Source organism: Hyperolius riggenbachi, chromosome 6 (genome assembly GCF_040937935.1).
Source record: "Hyperolius riggenbachi isolate aHypRig1 chromosome 6, aHypRig1.pri, whole genome shotgun sequence".
NCBI lineage: Eukaryota > Metazoa > Chordata > Amphibia > Anura > Hyperoliidae > Hyperolius > Hyperolius riggenbachi.
Window position 1 is genome coordinate 55922081 of NC_090651.1, and position 16854 is coordinate 55938934.

Below are 16854 nucleotides of genomic sequence, written 5' to 3' on the forward strand. Positions count from 1 at the left end.
ATATCAAGGATTTATATACTTACCTGGTGCCTCTTTTAGCCCCCTGTATTGTAGTCCATCAGCTCCCCTCTGTCCTTCCAGTAAAGTCCCCCCAGTTGGCATCTACTGTGCATCTGCAGCCATGGCAACTACCATTTAGGAAGTGCTTTTGAAAATAAAGAAAACTGAGAATCCTCCATGAAGAATTGCATTTCTCCAAAACTTGTTAAATGTTTACTACTCACTGGAGGAAACCACAATATAGGAAAAAACGTAATTTATGGAGCATTTTACTTTTGAACAAATGTATATTTTATATTATATTGTATGTATTTTAAAATTTTACAATTTGTCATCCATTCACCCTCAATTCTCTTCCGCAACCAGATATGAGGGGGGGGAAGTTTTGCAAGCAATAGAAACCCCAGAACAGATTCTGAAAAACTGAAGTTTCGGCTGGATTCAAGCGGTAAACAAATTAAAAAATTGATATGTGGTGGGGGGGGGGGGGTGTGGGGGGGCGAGTTGCTTACACACAGCTGAAGAGGTAGAGGCAAAAGCAGATGCAGAAGGCGATTCCTGATCCTAGCAGCGTTACGTGACAGGCAACAAATAGAATTAATCAGTGCCTGCAGAAATCTACACTCCAGAATGCAAAATGTGATTTTCCAAGGTTTTCTCTCTGCTTCTCCCTTCCAACAAGAACCCGGAGCTGCAGCACATGCCATTGATCTTTAAATCCTTTCCATGGCTGAGCATGGCGGTGCTGGAGATAAAACAGAGAGCAGCGCAGATGGAACAAGAAGCAGAATATTTTATCAGCCTGCAGTCAGAAGCAGCCCAAAATAGTCCTTCCTCAATCTGGCTAAACGCAACCTACATCGGTTAACTCACTCGGTACTAACCTCCCCGGCCCTCAGCCACTCACCTTCCCCGACCATCTCTAGTCACCCTCCCCGGCCCCTCTGCTACTCCCCCCCCCCCTTCCCCGGCCCCTCTGCTGCTCACCTCTCCAGCCCTCTGCTACTCACCTCCCCGGCCCCTCTGACACTCACCTCCCCGGCCCCTCTTCAATTACTCTGATCACTTGGCCTGATTATTGCAAAGTCGATAATTGCGACAAATGTTTCAGCCCCACAATCCTGGGATAAAAAAACCCAAAACAAAACAAAACAAGAAATCCATAACTCTGAGGAGGAGACTGGATTGATTATTATCATAGGGAAAAGAAACAGCAGTACTTCAAAAATCCTCCTCCATTGGATGAACCCAAACATCTTAACATTCATCTAGTGTGCTTCTCACTGACAACCTATTTGTCCCTTCTCAGCTACGGTAATATATTCTTCTCCTCTGGACTTCCACTGAGGGTCAGATCACACTTTTCAGATCTGACAGCAGAGGGCCAACAGACATATGGAAAGGACCCATGCTTTCCTATGACCCAGTTCACAAACACCATAATCACAGAGTCTGGCATTTGTCAGTTGCAGAACGCAATGGTAATTTTTGTGTCTGCTTAGTTTTTGTGTTGTTGTGTGACCATCACTATAGCAACCCTCACCTTCTAATAACACATTAGTCCAGGGATGCATAAATTACAAGGGCCAGGTGATTTTCAGATCAATCCAGTCAACCTAATGGGATTGGTTTGGGAGATTCTTGTCCATTAGTGGTCCCAGATTATTATTTCCGCTAGTTTATAGGATAATCGTTCGTAAATGATCATTTGGCATACTGTACTTTTAGTGGCCACCTTTAAAGTGTACCTGGGGCAAACCCTAGGGGAAAAAAATGATAATTTTTTCCTCCTGGCCCTCAACATTGCCGTGCGCGGACCCCCTACAGAAATCCGACAAGAGCATTTTGGAATTCTGATTGCATCTGCGCTCCTTGGTACACGAGCAGGCCGCGCCTGTGCAGTGTGCCAGAGCTGCTCACGCATGAGCGTCTCTATGCTACGGTACAGGCGTGGCCGTACTCACGTGGGTGCAGCATGGCCCCACTCGTGGCATCATCCTCCCAAAAAAAAATCTTGTCGATTCCTTAATTTCATTTAAATCCACCCAGCAATAGTTGGCTTTTCCACTGATAATTTCAGTTGATTCAATCCGATGAATCGAATCTGAAGACGATCGATCCCTGCAATTCAATTAGCAATTTATTATTTATTGTTTACCAGCATGTCATTTGCATGTCTATCCTCCCTGACAAATGTCACTCCAAATATTCCTCTTAACCCCTAAACCTCACGCATGGATCTAGGGCAGGCATGTCAAACCGGTCCTACGAGGGCCGAGATCCTCACACATTTTTGATACAGCTCAAATGAATTGATGGGTCTGAATTAGGAAAGGTGTGATCCATCAGGTAGAACACATTCCTTTCTTTCTCAGTCCATCCTAAACACTGGCATGGATCTGGCCCTCCAGGCCTGGAGTTCAACACATGTGATCCAGGGCTTTTCTACAGACACTCCCACTCTGAAATCTTCCTCATCTTAAAAATACAAACTCCACAAATTCAAAGATACCATCAAAACATACAGTCAAAATTCCCTACCCACGTTCTGCTGTACTCCAGTTACTCACTAATCGACACCAACCTCATCACGCCCCTAATGCTAAATACACACTATGCAATTTCCTGTCCAATTGGTGAGAATTGGATACTTATTTCCGACACGTCTGATCAGCTTCTGATTGGAAACGGGAAAAATTTTTGCAAAGTTATCATGGGAAAATTGATCTCAGTATCAATGATCAGAAGAGGTGTGGTCATGTACACACGATACACCTTCCCATCAGATTAACTGAAGATCGGACAGGAAATTGAATCGTGTGTACCTAGCTTAAGTTCTTCTTCACACCATAAAATGCAGTAGAGGGCCCATCCATACTGCCTGCGTTTCGATCCAATTTTCCAAACGTAAGCGGTTTGCCAATCGCAAGGGCACCATGATAAACATAGTAATCGCGGTACCTTGTACAGAGTGGTGCGATCCAGTTTTGGCCCAATTGCAATCATAGTGCATGCTGCTGTTTGCCTGCATTTGCAATTATGTTAAATGAATGCAAGCACATGCGAATGGCATTGCAAACGCAGTGCTATGCAATCCCCCATTTGAAAAACTCAGGGCTCGTTTCCACTGTAGCGGTGCGGAATCGCCTGGATTCCACCGCTGAAGAAATCGCATGCGGCTGCGTTTCCGCATGCAGATTTACCCGCGATTTCGCATGGCAAGGAGCCATGCGAATTTAACCATGTCACTGCCTGTGTTAAGTTCCATTGGCTTTCATGCGAAATTGCATGCGAAATCGCGGGGAAATCCGCATGACAAAGCCGCATGCGATTTCCCTATTGAATACATTAGCGGCGATTCGCCCGCATTCCTGCCGCACGCGAATCTGCACGACCCTGTCGTGCAGATTTTCACCGCACCGAAAAACGTCGCCGCCGCCGCACACGTGGAAACAGCCCCATCCACTAACATTAAGTATGCGAATCCGCATGCAGTGCCCGCATGCGGATTCGCTATAGTGGAAACGAGTCCTCATGGTTTTTATTTTCCACGTTATGGAAAGCAATGGCGCCCACTGATCTGCTGGAAATTGCAGTGAAGCACACACTCCTAAACACAAAAACCATGATCACAGTACACTGAGATTTTCAACATGTAAGTGTCTTATATTATTATTTAGTATTTATATAGCGCTGACATCTTCCGCAGCGCTGTACAGCGTATATTGTCTTGTCACTTAACTTTCCCTCAGAGGGGCTCACAATGTAATACTCAGTAATATGTCTGTATGTATTGTGCAGTGTATGTATCATAGTACAGGGCCAAATTACTTACCTGTATGATTGTTGGAAAGTGGGAGGAAACTGGACCGGAGTGCCCAGGGGAAACCCACGCAGACACGGGGAGAACATACAAACTCCGTGCAGATAGTGCCCTGGCTGGAATTTGAACAGAGGACCCAGCATTGCAAGGTGATAACACTATCCCACTATGCTGCCCTAAAGCAACTGTTAACAAGCACCCTGTTACCGCACACAGGGCCATCCACTAAGCTGTTGGGGGTTACCGGTTGCCCAGCGGTAATTTTAAAGCGGAACTCCAGTGAAAATAACGTAATGAATAAACGTGCTTAATTTTTACAATAATTTTGTATAAAATGAATTAGTCAGTGTTTGCCCATTGTAAAATCTTTCCTCTCCCTGATCTACATTCTGACATTTATCACATGGTGACATTTTTACTGCTGGCAAGTGATGTCAGTGGAAGGAGATGATGCATTTTTGGCAGTTGGAAACAGCTGTTATTTCCTACAATGCAACAAGGTTGACAGACAGGAAACTGTCAGGACCATGGTTCTGACATCACACTGTGGGAGGCGTTTCACCACAATAGCCATTCAGAGCCCCCTGATGATCAGTTTAAGGCTGGGAATACACGGGTCGATTCTGAGTCATTAAGATGGCTCGATAGATAATTGTCGACATGTTCATCACCCTCCCTATCATTCCCGGATTGAAGTGAATTGAAAACGATAAGAAAAACGAGCAGAAGAGAATTGACTGCGGAATTAAACGGCGAAACGATCGAGTGGGAGAATCGAGCGGCAAAATCGAGCTGTATTTGCCCAGCATAAGAAAAGGAAAATATTTCTCATGGGAAAGGGGATATCCGCTACTAATTGGGATGAAGTTCAATTCCTGGTCACAGTTTCTCTTTAGGGTTAGAACTATTTTATGGCAGACAATTGCCACCCATTTCATGTTACTGATCGTGGACAGGCATTGTGTAGATCCGCATCAATCTGACTGCAAATGCCTGCTTATAAAACACAGATGCACAAGAGCCGATGACAGATGGAGAAGCCCATGTCAATCACAGGAGTTGCCAAATACGTATGGAAGCCAGTCTGTCTAACCCACAAACCAACAGAGAAACCAACTCCACTGATACACAGATTTGAACTTAAAGGATTCCAGAAGTGAGAGGGATATGGAGGCTGCTGGATTTATTTCCTTTTAAACAATACCAGTTGCCTGGCTGTCCTGCTGATCCTTCATGCATCACACCTTCTGAATCACACACCTGAAACAAGCACATAGCTAAGTAAAGTAAATTTGCATGTAATGTTGTTCAGCACCTAGGCATAGTGGTTGGCGTTCTCGCCTTGCAGCGTTGGGTCTGCGATTCCAATCTCAGCCAGGGCACTATATGCACAGAGTTTGTATGTTCTCCCCGTGTCTGTGTGGGTTTCCTTCAGGCACTCCCTTTTCCTGTCACGTCCCAAAAACATACAGATAAGTTAATTGGCTTCCCTCTAAAATTGTCCCTGGACTACACTATACATACAGGGCTGTGGAGTCGGTACAAAAAAATCTTCCGACTCCAACTCCTCGGTTTATGAATCTCCAACTCCGACTCCGGGTCCCCAAAATGGCTCAGACTCCTCAACTCCAACTCCTTAGTCTAAGGGCTCGTTTCCACTTGTGCGGCGTGCGTCTCGCAGACGCACGCCGCACTGAGCGAGTGGGCGGGATCGCAGGCGAATCCCATGAGCCGTGCCATGCACGGCTATGGGATTCGCAGCCTCGGCAGCAAAAACTGCGGGGTATTCCGGGCGAATCGCTCCCGCGAGCGATTCCGCAGCGGCGCCGTCATCCCCTATGGCAGAGTTTCCCCGTGCGAATCATGTGCGGGGAAACTCTGCAGAATCGGCGGCGAAATCGCCGTAGTGGAAACGGGCCCTAATACTTATCAGGGCTGTGGATTTTGTAAAAAAATCATCCGACTCAGACTCCTCAGTTTATGAAATCAACGACTCCTCGGTTTATCAATCTCCAACTCCGGGTGCCCAAAATTGCTCTGACTCCAACTCCACAGCCCTGCACACATAACTATTGTAGAGATTAGATTGTAAGCCCCTCTGAGGGACAGTTAGTGACAAGATAATATACTCTGTACAGCGCTGTGCAAGATGTCAGCGCTATATAAATACTTAATAATAATAATAATAATAATAATAATAATCTCTGACCTGAACCCCCGGCAAAAAAAAAAAAAGTGTGCAGCTGTTACTCAGAACTGCGACTCTGCTTCACAAGAGGTTCTGCAGCAAGCTCCTTGGATGGGGTCCAACCAATATATTCAACACTTTCCTATAAATAGCCTGGAGCACACAGTCACTGCTAGAGGTATGACCCAGCAGGACAACCTTGGGACAACAATAACATTCCCTATAGGGCAAACCCCCTCTCCCCCCCCCCCCCAGTACTAGCAATGCAGAACCCCTCCCCCACAGAAAATAAAAAACACAAGTTAGGCTGAGCCAGACAAATGACAACAAATGCAACTTGACAGTTTTGATAAAAATTCACCTAAACTCAGTAAAAAAAAACAAAAAAACACTCAGTTGTTAAACAGCTGGAGAGTTTTTGCAGCTATGATTTCAAAAGGCAGAGATCAGAACTCAACAGAAAACAATTCTCAGTCCTTGCAGTTTCCCAGCAAGCAGACACGGCCATGCTCCAAAACCAGCACAGAGGCCTAGTGCACACCAGAGCGGTTCTGCTGCGGTTTGCAATCCGCTTGCGGGTGCGGATCCGCTAGGGTAATGTATTTCAATGGGCTGGTGCACACCAGAGCGGGAGGCGTTTTGCAGGGAGGGCTGCTGCAGATTTTGGATTGCGGATGCGTTTCTGCCTCAATGTTAAGTATAGGAAAAACGCAAACTGCTCTGAAAAACGGCACTTCAGAGCGGTTTGCCAGGCGTTTTTGTTACAGTAGCTGTTCAGTAACAGCTTTACTGTAACAATACATGAAATCTACTACACCAAAACCGCTACACAAAACCGCTACACGCTAGCTGAAACGCTACAGAAAAAGAAGAAAAAGCGTTTCAAAATCTGCTAGCATTTTGCGGATCTGCTAGCGGTTTTTGGTGTGCACCAGGCCTTAAAGGAAACCGAAAAAAAAAAAATGAGTTTCACTTCCCTGGGGCTTCTACCAGCCCCATGCAGCCATCCTGTGCCCTCGCAGTCACTCATGGCTCTTCCGGTCCCCCGCTGCCAGCTAACTTCGTTTTTGCCGACTGGGAGTCGGCCGGCCGCCATGCGTACCTTTTCACGCATTCCCGCTGGTGCAGGAGGCTATCGCAAACATTAAATATATTTTACGCGTTACGGGTGCAATGCGTAAAAGTTTATGCAACGCACCCGTAACGCGTAAAAAGGTACGGGTTAATGTCCGCGACAGCCTCCTGCACCAGCAGGAATGCGTAAAAGGGTACGCATGGCGGCCGGCCGACCCCCAGTCGGCAAAAACGAAACTAGCTGGCAGCGGGGGACCGGAAGAGCCATGAGTGACTACGAGGGCACAGAATGGCTGCATGGGGCTGGTAGAAGCCCCAGGTAACTGGGTTTTTTTCGGTTTAGGTTTCCTTTAACACTCCAAAAGTATAGTACAGTCACAGTAACTAAAGACATGACCAACACATAACATAAATTTACAATGTATTACAAAATATACAATAAGGTAAACTGAAGATACAAAGTAATTTGCAGGGAGTCAAAAATAGCCGAAAAAAATAAATTTTTACATTCCATGAAAAATGTGTGCAGAAACATTCAAACTGTGCAGAAAAAAAATATACAGAGATAACTCAGTGGGACAGATTCAACTAAAACTAAAAAGTAAACCTGGTACAAAACAAGAGCTGTTGCTAAAAAGCGACCAATCACAATCTTTGATCAGGGGATCTGCTCCAATCCGCCTTTCACAAGTTTTGATAAACTGGCCCCCATTGCGTATTCTGACTGGTCACTACTTTTGCTCCAATTCTGATAAAAATGTTCCAGCGATATCAGGAGACATAACACAAGTTGTTTAGGGGATACCTTTAATGACTAAAGGTGGCCATACACTTATAGATTTGCAGCAGATTCGACCATCAGATTCCTGTCAGATACTTGTCAGGTTGAATCTGACAGGAATCTATCTGAATCAATCGGTTGTGATTTCCAATCGATTTCAGAATGCAAATCCATCGGAAATCGCTCGATCATGCTTCCTGCTGCATTGCTTTCTAGACTATTCAATCAGAGCGGTCAAATTGGCCGTCGATCGATGGCAGGAATCGACCAGTGTATGGACCCCTTAACTATTCAAGAGTTCTTTGCAAGGGTAAGGTCTAGATTCATTTCTGTATCATGCCGGAATGAGAAAAAGTTTTGTAAACTTGTACAGTAGACACACACACACACACACACCTCATTTGACAAAACTACAGCCCGGCACCTTACAATGTAATACTAAAATAGCTTAAAGTGAAAATAAACTGATTGGATAAACAATGGTATCCATCCTCCGATAGTTTTAGGTTATGTTTAAAAACTGTAAAGAGGTAGAGGTTCAGCATTATAGCCAGGCAACTAGTATTGTTTAAAAGGAAATAAATATGGCAGCTTCCATATCCCATTCGTTACAGTTATCCTTTCCAGTGTTCCCCAACCCTGTCCTTAAAGGGAAGGTCCAAGCAAAAAAAAAAAATGAGTTTAACTTACCTGGGGCTTCTACCAGCCCCATGTAGCCATCCTGTGCCCTCATAGTCACTCACTGCTGCTCCAGTCCCCCGCTGGCAGCTTTCTGACCTCCGAGGTCAGGGCCGCATTGCGTACATTTTTACGCATTCCCGCTAGTGCAGGAACATTAACATATACATTTTTACGCGTTAGTGGTGCAACGCATACATTTTTGTTCCTGCACTAGCTGGAATGCGTAAAAATGTATGCAATGCGGCCCTGACCTCCGAGGTCAGAAAGCTGCCAGCGGGGGACTAGAGCAGCAGTGAGTGACTACGAGGGCACAGGATGGCTACATGGGGCTGGTAGAAGCCCCAGGTAAATTAAACTCATTTTTTTTTTTGCTTGGACCTTCCCTTTAAGGCCCACCAACAGTGCTGCATGATTTGTGAAAATCCACACAGATAGTTAATTAGCCCTGCTGAGACACTAATTACCTCACTTGTGCATGTTTGTGGTTTTCTGAAAAACATTGTCTGTTGGTGGGCCCTGAGGACAAGGTTGGGGAACTGTGCTTTAACCACTTAAGCGGCCGGAAAGTGGATCCTGCAAGGACCGCCGCATGCACAGGGGCGGCGGTCCTTGTACGGGCATGGGCGGAGCGATCGTGTCATCCGTGACGCGATCCTCCGCCGGGGATCGATGGCCGGGGATTTAGCCTCCAGCTCGCCGGCCACTCAGCAGCGCCGGCGGGCGGAGGAATACACGTCCGCATAATTAAAGCGTATAATAGGCTTTGTAATGTATACAAAGTCTATTATACAGGCTGCCTCCTGCCCAGGTGGTCCCAGTGTCCGAGGGACCACCTGGGCAGGCTGCAGCCACCCTAGTCTGCACGAAATCACACTGATGTCCCCCCCCTTGCCCCCTGATCGCCCACAGCACCCCTCAGACCCCCCCCCCTGCCCACCCCCCAGACCCCTGTTTGCACATAATCACCCCCCTAATCACCCATCAATCACTCCCTGTCACTATCTGTCGACACTATTTTTTTTTATTCCCTAAACTGCCCCCTGCTCCCTCCTGATCACCCCCCACCCCTCAGATTCTCCCCAGACCCCCCCCCCCCCCGTGTACTGTATGCCTCTATCCCCCCTGTAATAACCCACTGATCACCTGTCAATCACCCATCAATCCCCCCCTGTCACTGCCACCCATAAATCAGCCCCTAACCTGCCCCTTGCGGGCAATCTGATCACCCACCCACACCAATAGATCGCCCGCAGATCCGACGTCAGATCACCTCCCAAGTGCATTGTTTACATCTGTTCTCTACCCTAAACACCCACTAATTTCCCATCAATCACCCCGTCACTGCTACCCATCAGATTAGACCCCTATCTGCCCCTAGGGCACTCAATCACCCGCCCACACCCTCAGAACGCCCTCAGACCCCAGCCCTGATCACCTCGCCAGTGCATTGCTTGCATCTATTCCCCCCTCTAATCACACCTTGAGACACCCATCAATCACCTCCTGTCACCCCTAGCACACCTACCCATCAGATCAGGCCCTAATTTGCCCCGTGTGGGCTCCTGATCACTCGGCCAAACCCTCAGATCCCCCTCAGACCCCCTTCCGATCACCTCCCCAGTGCATTGATTGCATCTATTTTCCCCTCTAACCACCTCCTGAGACACCCATCAATCACCTCCTGTCACCCCCCTAGCACTCCTATCCATCAGATCAGGCCCAATACAACCTGTCATCTAAAAGGCCACCCTGCTTATGACCGGTTCCACAAAATTCGCCCCCTCATAGACCACCGGTCATCAAAATTTGCAGATGCTTATACCCCTGAACAGTCATTTTGAGACATTTGGTTTGCAGACTACTCACGGTTTTGGGCCCGTAAAATGCCAGGGCGGTATAGGAGCCCCACAAGTGACCCCATTTTAGAAAAAAAGACACCCCAAGGTATTCTGTTAGGTGTATGACGAGTTCATAGAAGATTTTATTTTTTGTCAAAAGTTAGCGGAAATTGATTTTTATTGTTTTCTTTTCACAAAGTGTCATTTTTCACTAACTTGTGACAAAAAATAAAATCTTCTATGAACTCGCCATACACCTAACGGAATACCTTGGGGTGTCTTCTTTCTAAAATGGGGTCACTTGTGGGGTTCCTATACTGCCCTGGCATTTTAGGGGCCCTAAACCGTGAGTAGTAGTCTAGAAAACAAATGCCTCAAAATGACCTGTGAATAGGACGTTGGGCCCCTTAGCGCACCTAGGCTGCAAAAAAGTGTCGCACATGTGGTATCGCCGTACTCAGGAGAAGTAGTATAATGTGTTTTGGGGTGTATTTTTACAGATACCCATGCTGGGTGGGAGAAATCTCTCTGTAAATGGACAATTGTGTGTAAAAAAACACAATTGTCATTTACAAAACAATTGTCATTTACAGAGATATTTCTCCCACCCAGCATGGGTATGTGTAAAAATACACATTCCGCTAACTTGTGACAAAAAAGAATATCTTCTATGAACTCACTATGGCCTCAATTCACTAAACTTATCTCCTGTCTTTAATAACTCTTCTAGTTGTTACCATGGTGATGAGGCATGTAGTATTCAGGAAACATTTTACCTCAGGCAAACCTAAAGTTAACTCTTCTGTCTTTAAGTTAACTCTTCAATCCTTAAAATAACTCCAGGATTTAAAGACAGGCTGTTTATTAACTGCTTGTGAAAATAACTACAGAGGAGGTAAAATAACTACAGAGGAGGTAACTTAGGGAATGAAGAGATAAGATAACTCTCTTATGTGGAGGTAAGTTTTCTCTTGCTTTATTATCTCCAGCATGATCTTAGTGAATTGAGGCCTATGCCTCTCAGTGAATACTTTGGGATGTCTTCTTTCCAAAATGGGGTCATTTGGGGGGTATTTATGCTATCCTGGAGTTCTAGCCCCTCATGAAACATGACAGGTGGTCAGAAAAGTCAGAGATGCTACAAAATGGGAAAATTCACTTTTTGCACCAAAGTTTGTAAACGCTATAACTTTTACCCAAACCAATAAATATAGGCTGAATGGGGTTTTTTTTTTAAAATCAAAAACATGTTTGTCCACATTTTTCGTGCTGCATGTATACAGAAATTTTACTTTATTTGAAAAATAATCAGCACAGCACAAAGTTAAAAAAATCATTTTTTTGACAAAATTCATGTCTTTTTTGATGAATATAATAAAAAGTAAAAATCGCAGCAGCAATCAAATAGCACCAAAAGAAAGCTTTATTAGTGACAAGAAAAGGAGCCAAAATTAATTTAGGTGGTAGGTTGTATGAGCGAGCAATAAACCGTGAAAGCTGCAGTGGTCTGAATGGAAAAAAAGGGTCTGGTCCTTAAGGGGGGTAAAGCCTACGGTCCTCAAGTGGTTAAAGAACAAGTGATACCCATGCTAACCTAGAAATAAAAAAAACACATATATAAGTAGATAAATACTACTACTACTACTACTTACATAACAGATGTATTGTGCTATCCACCTAATGATTCCTGTGAATTTTATAAAGAAAAAGCAGAAAATCCTAGTCTAGGCAGTGGCCATCTTGCCAAGCTAATGCTGACATTATATCCTCCCTGACTCTTGTTTCCCCCCTCCCTTTTCTTGCTCATTGTGTATTCATTAGCTGCTCTCCTCCTTGAGTCTTCAGACACTCCCACTGAGGTGTATACTAACAACTGCACTGTCTTTTTTATTTACACATCGAATCACTGACTCACCTCAGCCTTGCTTGTAAACACAAGTGAGCAGAGGGTTTTTCTGATAAGGAGCTAGGCAGGGAAATAAATGGAAGAGGAGGAATATATTCTAGATAAAAAGAACTCCCAGCATTCAACTCTTTGGCACTGTTTGGCACTAGGGCCAGTGCTCCTAAAGTATGTGAAAACTACAAACCATGCAGAAAATGTTTTGCAAGTTTTGAATGCAGGATTAGCATCTTTATCACTTAATACACTCAGACCAGTTGCTGTTGAAATTTGATTTTTATGGCGACAATCCCGCTTTAAACTGCAGGTGGAAGATGCTCAATCGCCAGGAGGAGGAAGGCCTGAGAATCATACAATTCAACCTCCCATGTCGAAGAAGACAAACCAGAGTCTTGTAACACAGCAGTATCTCATAATTGCCCTTATTTAGGTAGCTTTTCTTCACACAAAAAAAAACAAAAAACTATTTTCATACATTATCAATTAAATACCCTTTAATACAGAGGCTAACTTTCATTGCATAGGTCAGGATTTGGGAAACAAACAGATTTCAGGTCTGACTGAAAAGGGCTTTAGGCCCCGGGCACACTGGCACTAAATAATCCAGACTGTTAGCGAATCTTAACTGAACGGATGCCAGCGATCCAATGTTAACCTATGGATCCATTCACATTGGTCCGCTTAAACTGATCTGTTCCGCAAAAGTTTGGATCTGCATCAACGGATGTGGCGCATTGACGGAACGGAGCGTCGGAGATGTAAAACCGATGCCTTTAAAAACTGATCAGTTTTCCATCTGCGCCAGTATGAACCGGGCCTCAGCAGGATTCTCCAACAAAATATCTCACATGAGATAAGTACCCCACCCAAAATACACAGTAAATGAATCAACAACACATAAAGCACTCCAGACATCCTTCAGTATTCTCCCACTGAAGACTCTTTAAGATGCCACAGTAACATGTGCCTGGCAGACACATACAGGAGGATGTAAGTTATGAGCACCAGCTGTATTTAAAGGGCAGAATGCAGACACGCTACAATTATTCAATACTATGTCGAAGCAGCCACAGGGCAAACCTACCCTTGACTTCGATGGGAGTCACCCTGCAGTGCAACCCAAGAATAAACCAGTTGCTCTGCTACAGTACTAGCCAGAAACCAACTAAAGAGGTAACCAGCCTTGTAATATGAGCCGTTCCCAGACAGAATAGTCTTCAAAACAAATACACAGTACCATGTACTACACATTCCCCATAAATGTACCCAGATCTAAGCTAGCCACTACATACACAGCTGTACCAGGACAAATGCCAGCCATTACAATTAAAAGAAAAAAAATAGTAATTCTACAATACCAGCTGTGCCCAGATAGGAGCCAGTCGCCCCACAACTGCACTTATATTTAAGCAAAATGCACATTACAATACCAGCTGAACTCAAATACTGCAGTCAGTCACACCACCCTAGGCAGTAAAGACAGACAGCTGCCAGTCAACACACAATACTATTTATACCCAGAAAGAAATCACTTTTCAATGCCAACTGTACCCAGACTACTAGTCACCCCTTAACAACAGCTGCACCCAGTCACACCACAATACCAACTGTACCCAGGCAGGAGCCAGTCACACCACAATACCAACTGTACCCAGTAACACCAACTGTACCCAGACAGGAGCCAGTCACACCACAATACCAACTGTACCCAGGCAGGAGCCAGTCACACCACAATACCAACTGTACCCAGACAGGAGCCAGTCACACCAACACCAACTGTACCCAGGCAGAAGCCAGCCACACCACAATACCAACTGTACCCAGGCAGAAGCCAGCCACACCACAATACCAACTGTACCCAGGCAGAAGCCAGCCACACCACAATACCAACTGTACCCAGGCAGAAGCCAGCCACACCACAATACCAACTGTACCCAGGCAGAAGCCAGCCACACCACAATACCAACTGTACCCAGGCAGGAGCCAGCCACACCACAATACCAACTGTACCCAGGCAGGAGCCAGTCACATCACAATACCAACTGTACCCAGGCAGGAGCCAGTCACACCACAATACCAACTGTACCCAGGCAGGAGCCAGTCACACCACAATACCAACTGTACCCAGGCAGAAGCCAGCCACACCACAATACCAACTGTACCCAGGCAGAAGCCAGCCACACCACAATACCAACTGTACCCAGGCAGAAGCCAGCCACACCACAATACCAACTGTACCCAGACAGGAACCAGTCACACCACAATACCAACTGTACCCAGGCAGGAGCCAGTCACACCACAATACCAACTGTACCCAGGCAGGAGCCAGTCACACCACAATACCAACTGTACCCAGACAAGAGTCAGTAACACCACAATACCAACTGTACCCAGACAAGAGTCAGTAACACCACAATACCAACTGTACCCAGGCAGAAGTGTCCCCAGACACCCCACCGCGTGAGCCGTCCCCAGACACCCCCACAACAAGAGCTGTCCCCCAGCCACCACAACAAGGGCTGTCCCCAGACACCCCACAACACAAGCTGTACCCAGACACCCCACAACAAGAGCTGTCCCCAGACACCCCACAACAAGAGCTGTCCCCAGACACCCCACCGTGCGAGCCGTCCCCAGACATCCCTACAAGAGCTGCCCCATGTACCCCCACAACAAGCGCTGTCTCCAGACACCACCACAACAAGCGCTGTCCCCAGACACCACCACAACAAGCGCTGTCCTAAGACACCACCACAACAAGCGCTGTCCCCCCCAGACACCACCACAACAAGCGCTGTCCCCCCCAGACACCCCACAACACGAGCTGTCCCCCCCAGACACCCCACAACACGAGCTGTCCCCCCAGACACCCCACAACACGAGCTGTCCCCCCAGACACCCCACAACACGAGCTGTCCCCCCAGACACCCCACAACACGAGCTGTCCCCCCAGACACCCCACAACACGAGCTGTCCCCCCAGACACCCCACAACACGAGCTGTCCCCCCAGACACCCCACAACACGAGCTGTCCCCCAGACACCCCACAACACGAGCTGTCCCCCCAGACACCCCACAACACGAGCTGTCCCCCAGACACCCCACAACACGAGCTGTCCCCCAGACACCCCACAACACGAGCTGTCCCCCAGACACCCCACAACACGAGCTGTCCCCCAGACACCCCACAACACGAGCTGTCCCCCAGACACCCCACAACAGGAGCTGTCCCCCCAGACACCCCACAACACGAGCTGTCCCCCAGACACCCCACAACACGAGCTGTCCCCCAGACACCCCACAACACGAGCTGTCCCCCAGACACCCCACAACACGAGCTGTCCCCCAGACACCCCACAACACGAGCTGTCCCCCAGACACCCCACAACAGGAGCTGTCCCCCAGACACCCCACAACAGGAGCTGTCCCCCAGACACCCCACAACAGGAGCTGTCCCCCAGACACCCCACAACAAAAGCTGTCCCCAGACACCCCACAACACGAGCTGTCCCCAGACACCCCACAACACGAGCTGTCCCCAGACACCCCACAACACGAGCTGTCCCCAGACACCCCACAACACGAGCTGTCCCCAGACACCCCACAACACGAGCTGTCCCCAGACACCCCACAACACGAGCTGTCCCCAGACACCCCACAACAGGCGCTGTCCCCCAGACACCCCACAACAGGAGCTGTCCCCCAGACACCCCACAACAGGAGCTGTCCCCAGACACCCCACAACAGGAGCTGTCCCCAGACACCCCACAACAAAAGCTGTCCCCCAGACACCCCACAACAAAAGCTGTCCCCAGACACCCCACAACAGGAGCTGTCCCAAGACACCCCACAATCCCCCCAGAGAAGCAGCACCCCAGTACCTGCATGGTGGGGACCCCCAGCTCCTCGCTGGCTAGCCTCCTCATGTGTCCGGCCAGGATGGAGAAGTCTATCTGGGCTCGGCCAGGTGTGCAGAGGGCGGCCATGGAGCTCAGGCAGAGCAGGCACAGCGCAGCGCGGCTCCCCTCCATACTGCTGCCAACTTCCCACCAAAGTGCCCGGGGAGCCGCCGGAACCCGGGGAGGAGGCCTGGGATCGCTGCAACACTCCGGGGGCACAAATACAACACGGAGAACACAGCCGTCCACACCGAGAGCTCCGATCTCTCTCCGGATCCCGATCTGCCGGAGTCCCGGGGAAAGTGTGAGCTGCGGGAGGAGGGGGCGGGGAAATCACTGCCTGACACTCACTGCTGCCACCTGCTGGCCGCGCCGCGCAATGCATGCAGGGGCCAGACTGAGGGGAGATGGACTGCACTGAAAATTTGGGCCAAAGAATAGGAGGACATACGGCCAAGAGACTTGGAGAAGGGGGCAAGTGGGGACGAGGCGGGAGCAGAGGTCAGAGACTAGGAGCAGAAGAGGGAAGCAGAGGGGCTACAGAGGAGGAGAAGGGTGTGGGGAAAATAATTGCAACTTTGTTAAAATGTACTACCTCTATAATTCTGCTCTAATGGTAGTCAAATTCTTTTTTTTTTTTTTTTTCAAACTCAGCGTACACCCGGTA

At 47.6% G+C, this 16854-nt stretch overlaps 1 protein-coding gene across 1 annotated transcript in view; it reads right to left on the reverse strand.

Annotated features, from left to right (window-relative positions):
* CACHD1 (cache domain containing 1) overlaps window positions 1–16461 on the reverse strand; it is a 212934-nt gene extending 196473 nt beyond the window's left edge. The window contains exon 1 of the mRNA XM_068242486.1: window positions 16170–16461. Coding sequence (XP_068098587.1) covers window positions 16170–16319 — 150 coding nt within the window. The 5' untranslated portion in view covers window positions 16320–16461. The remainder of the gene's footprint in view (window positions 1–16169) is intronic.
* Between the last annotated feature and the right edge of the window lie 393 nt (window positions 16462–16854).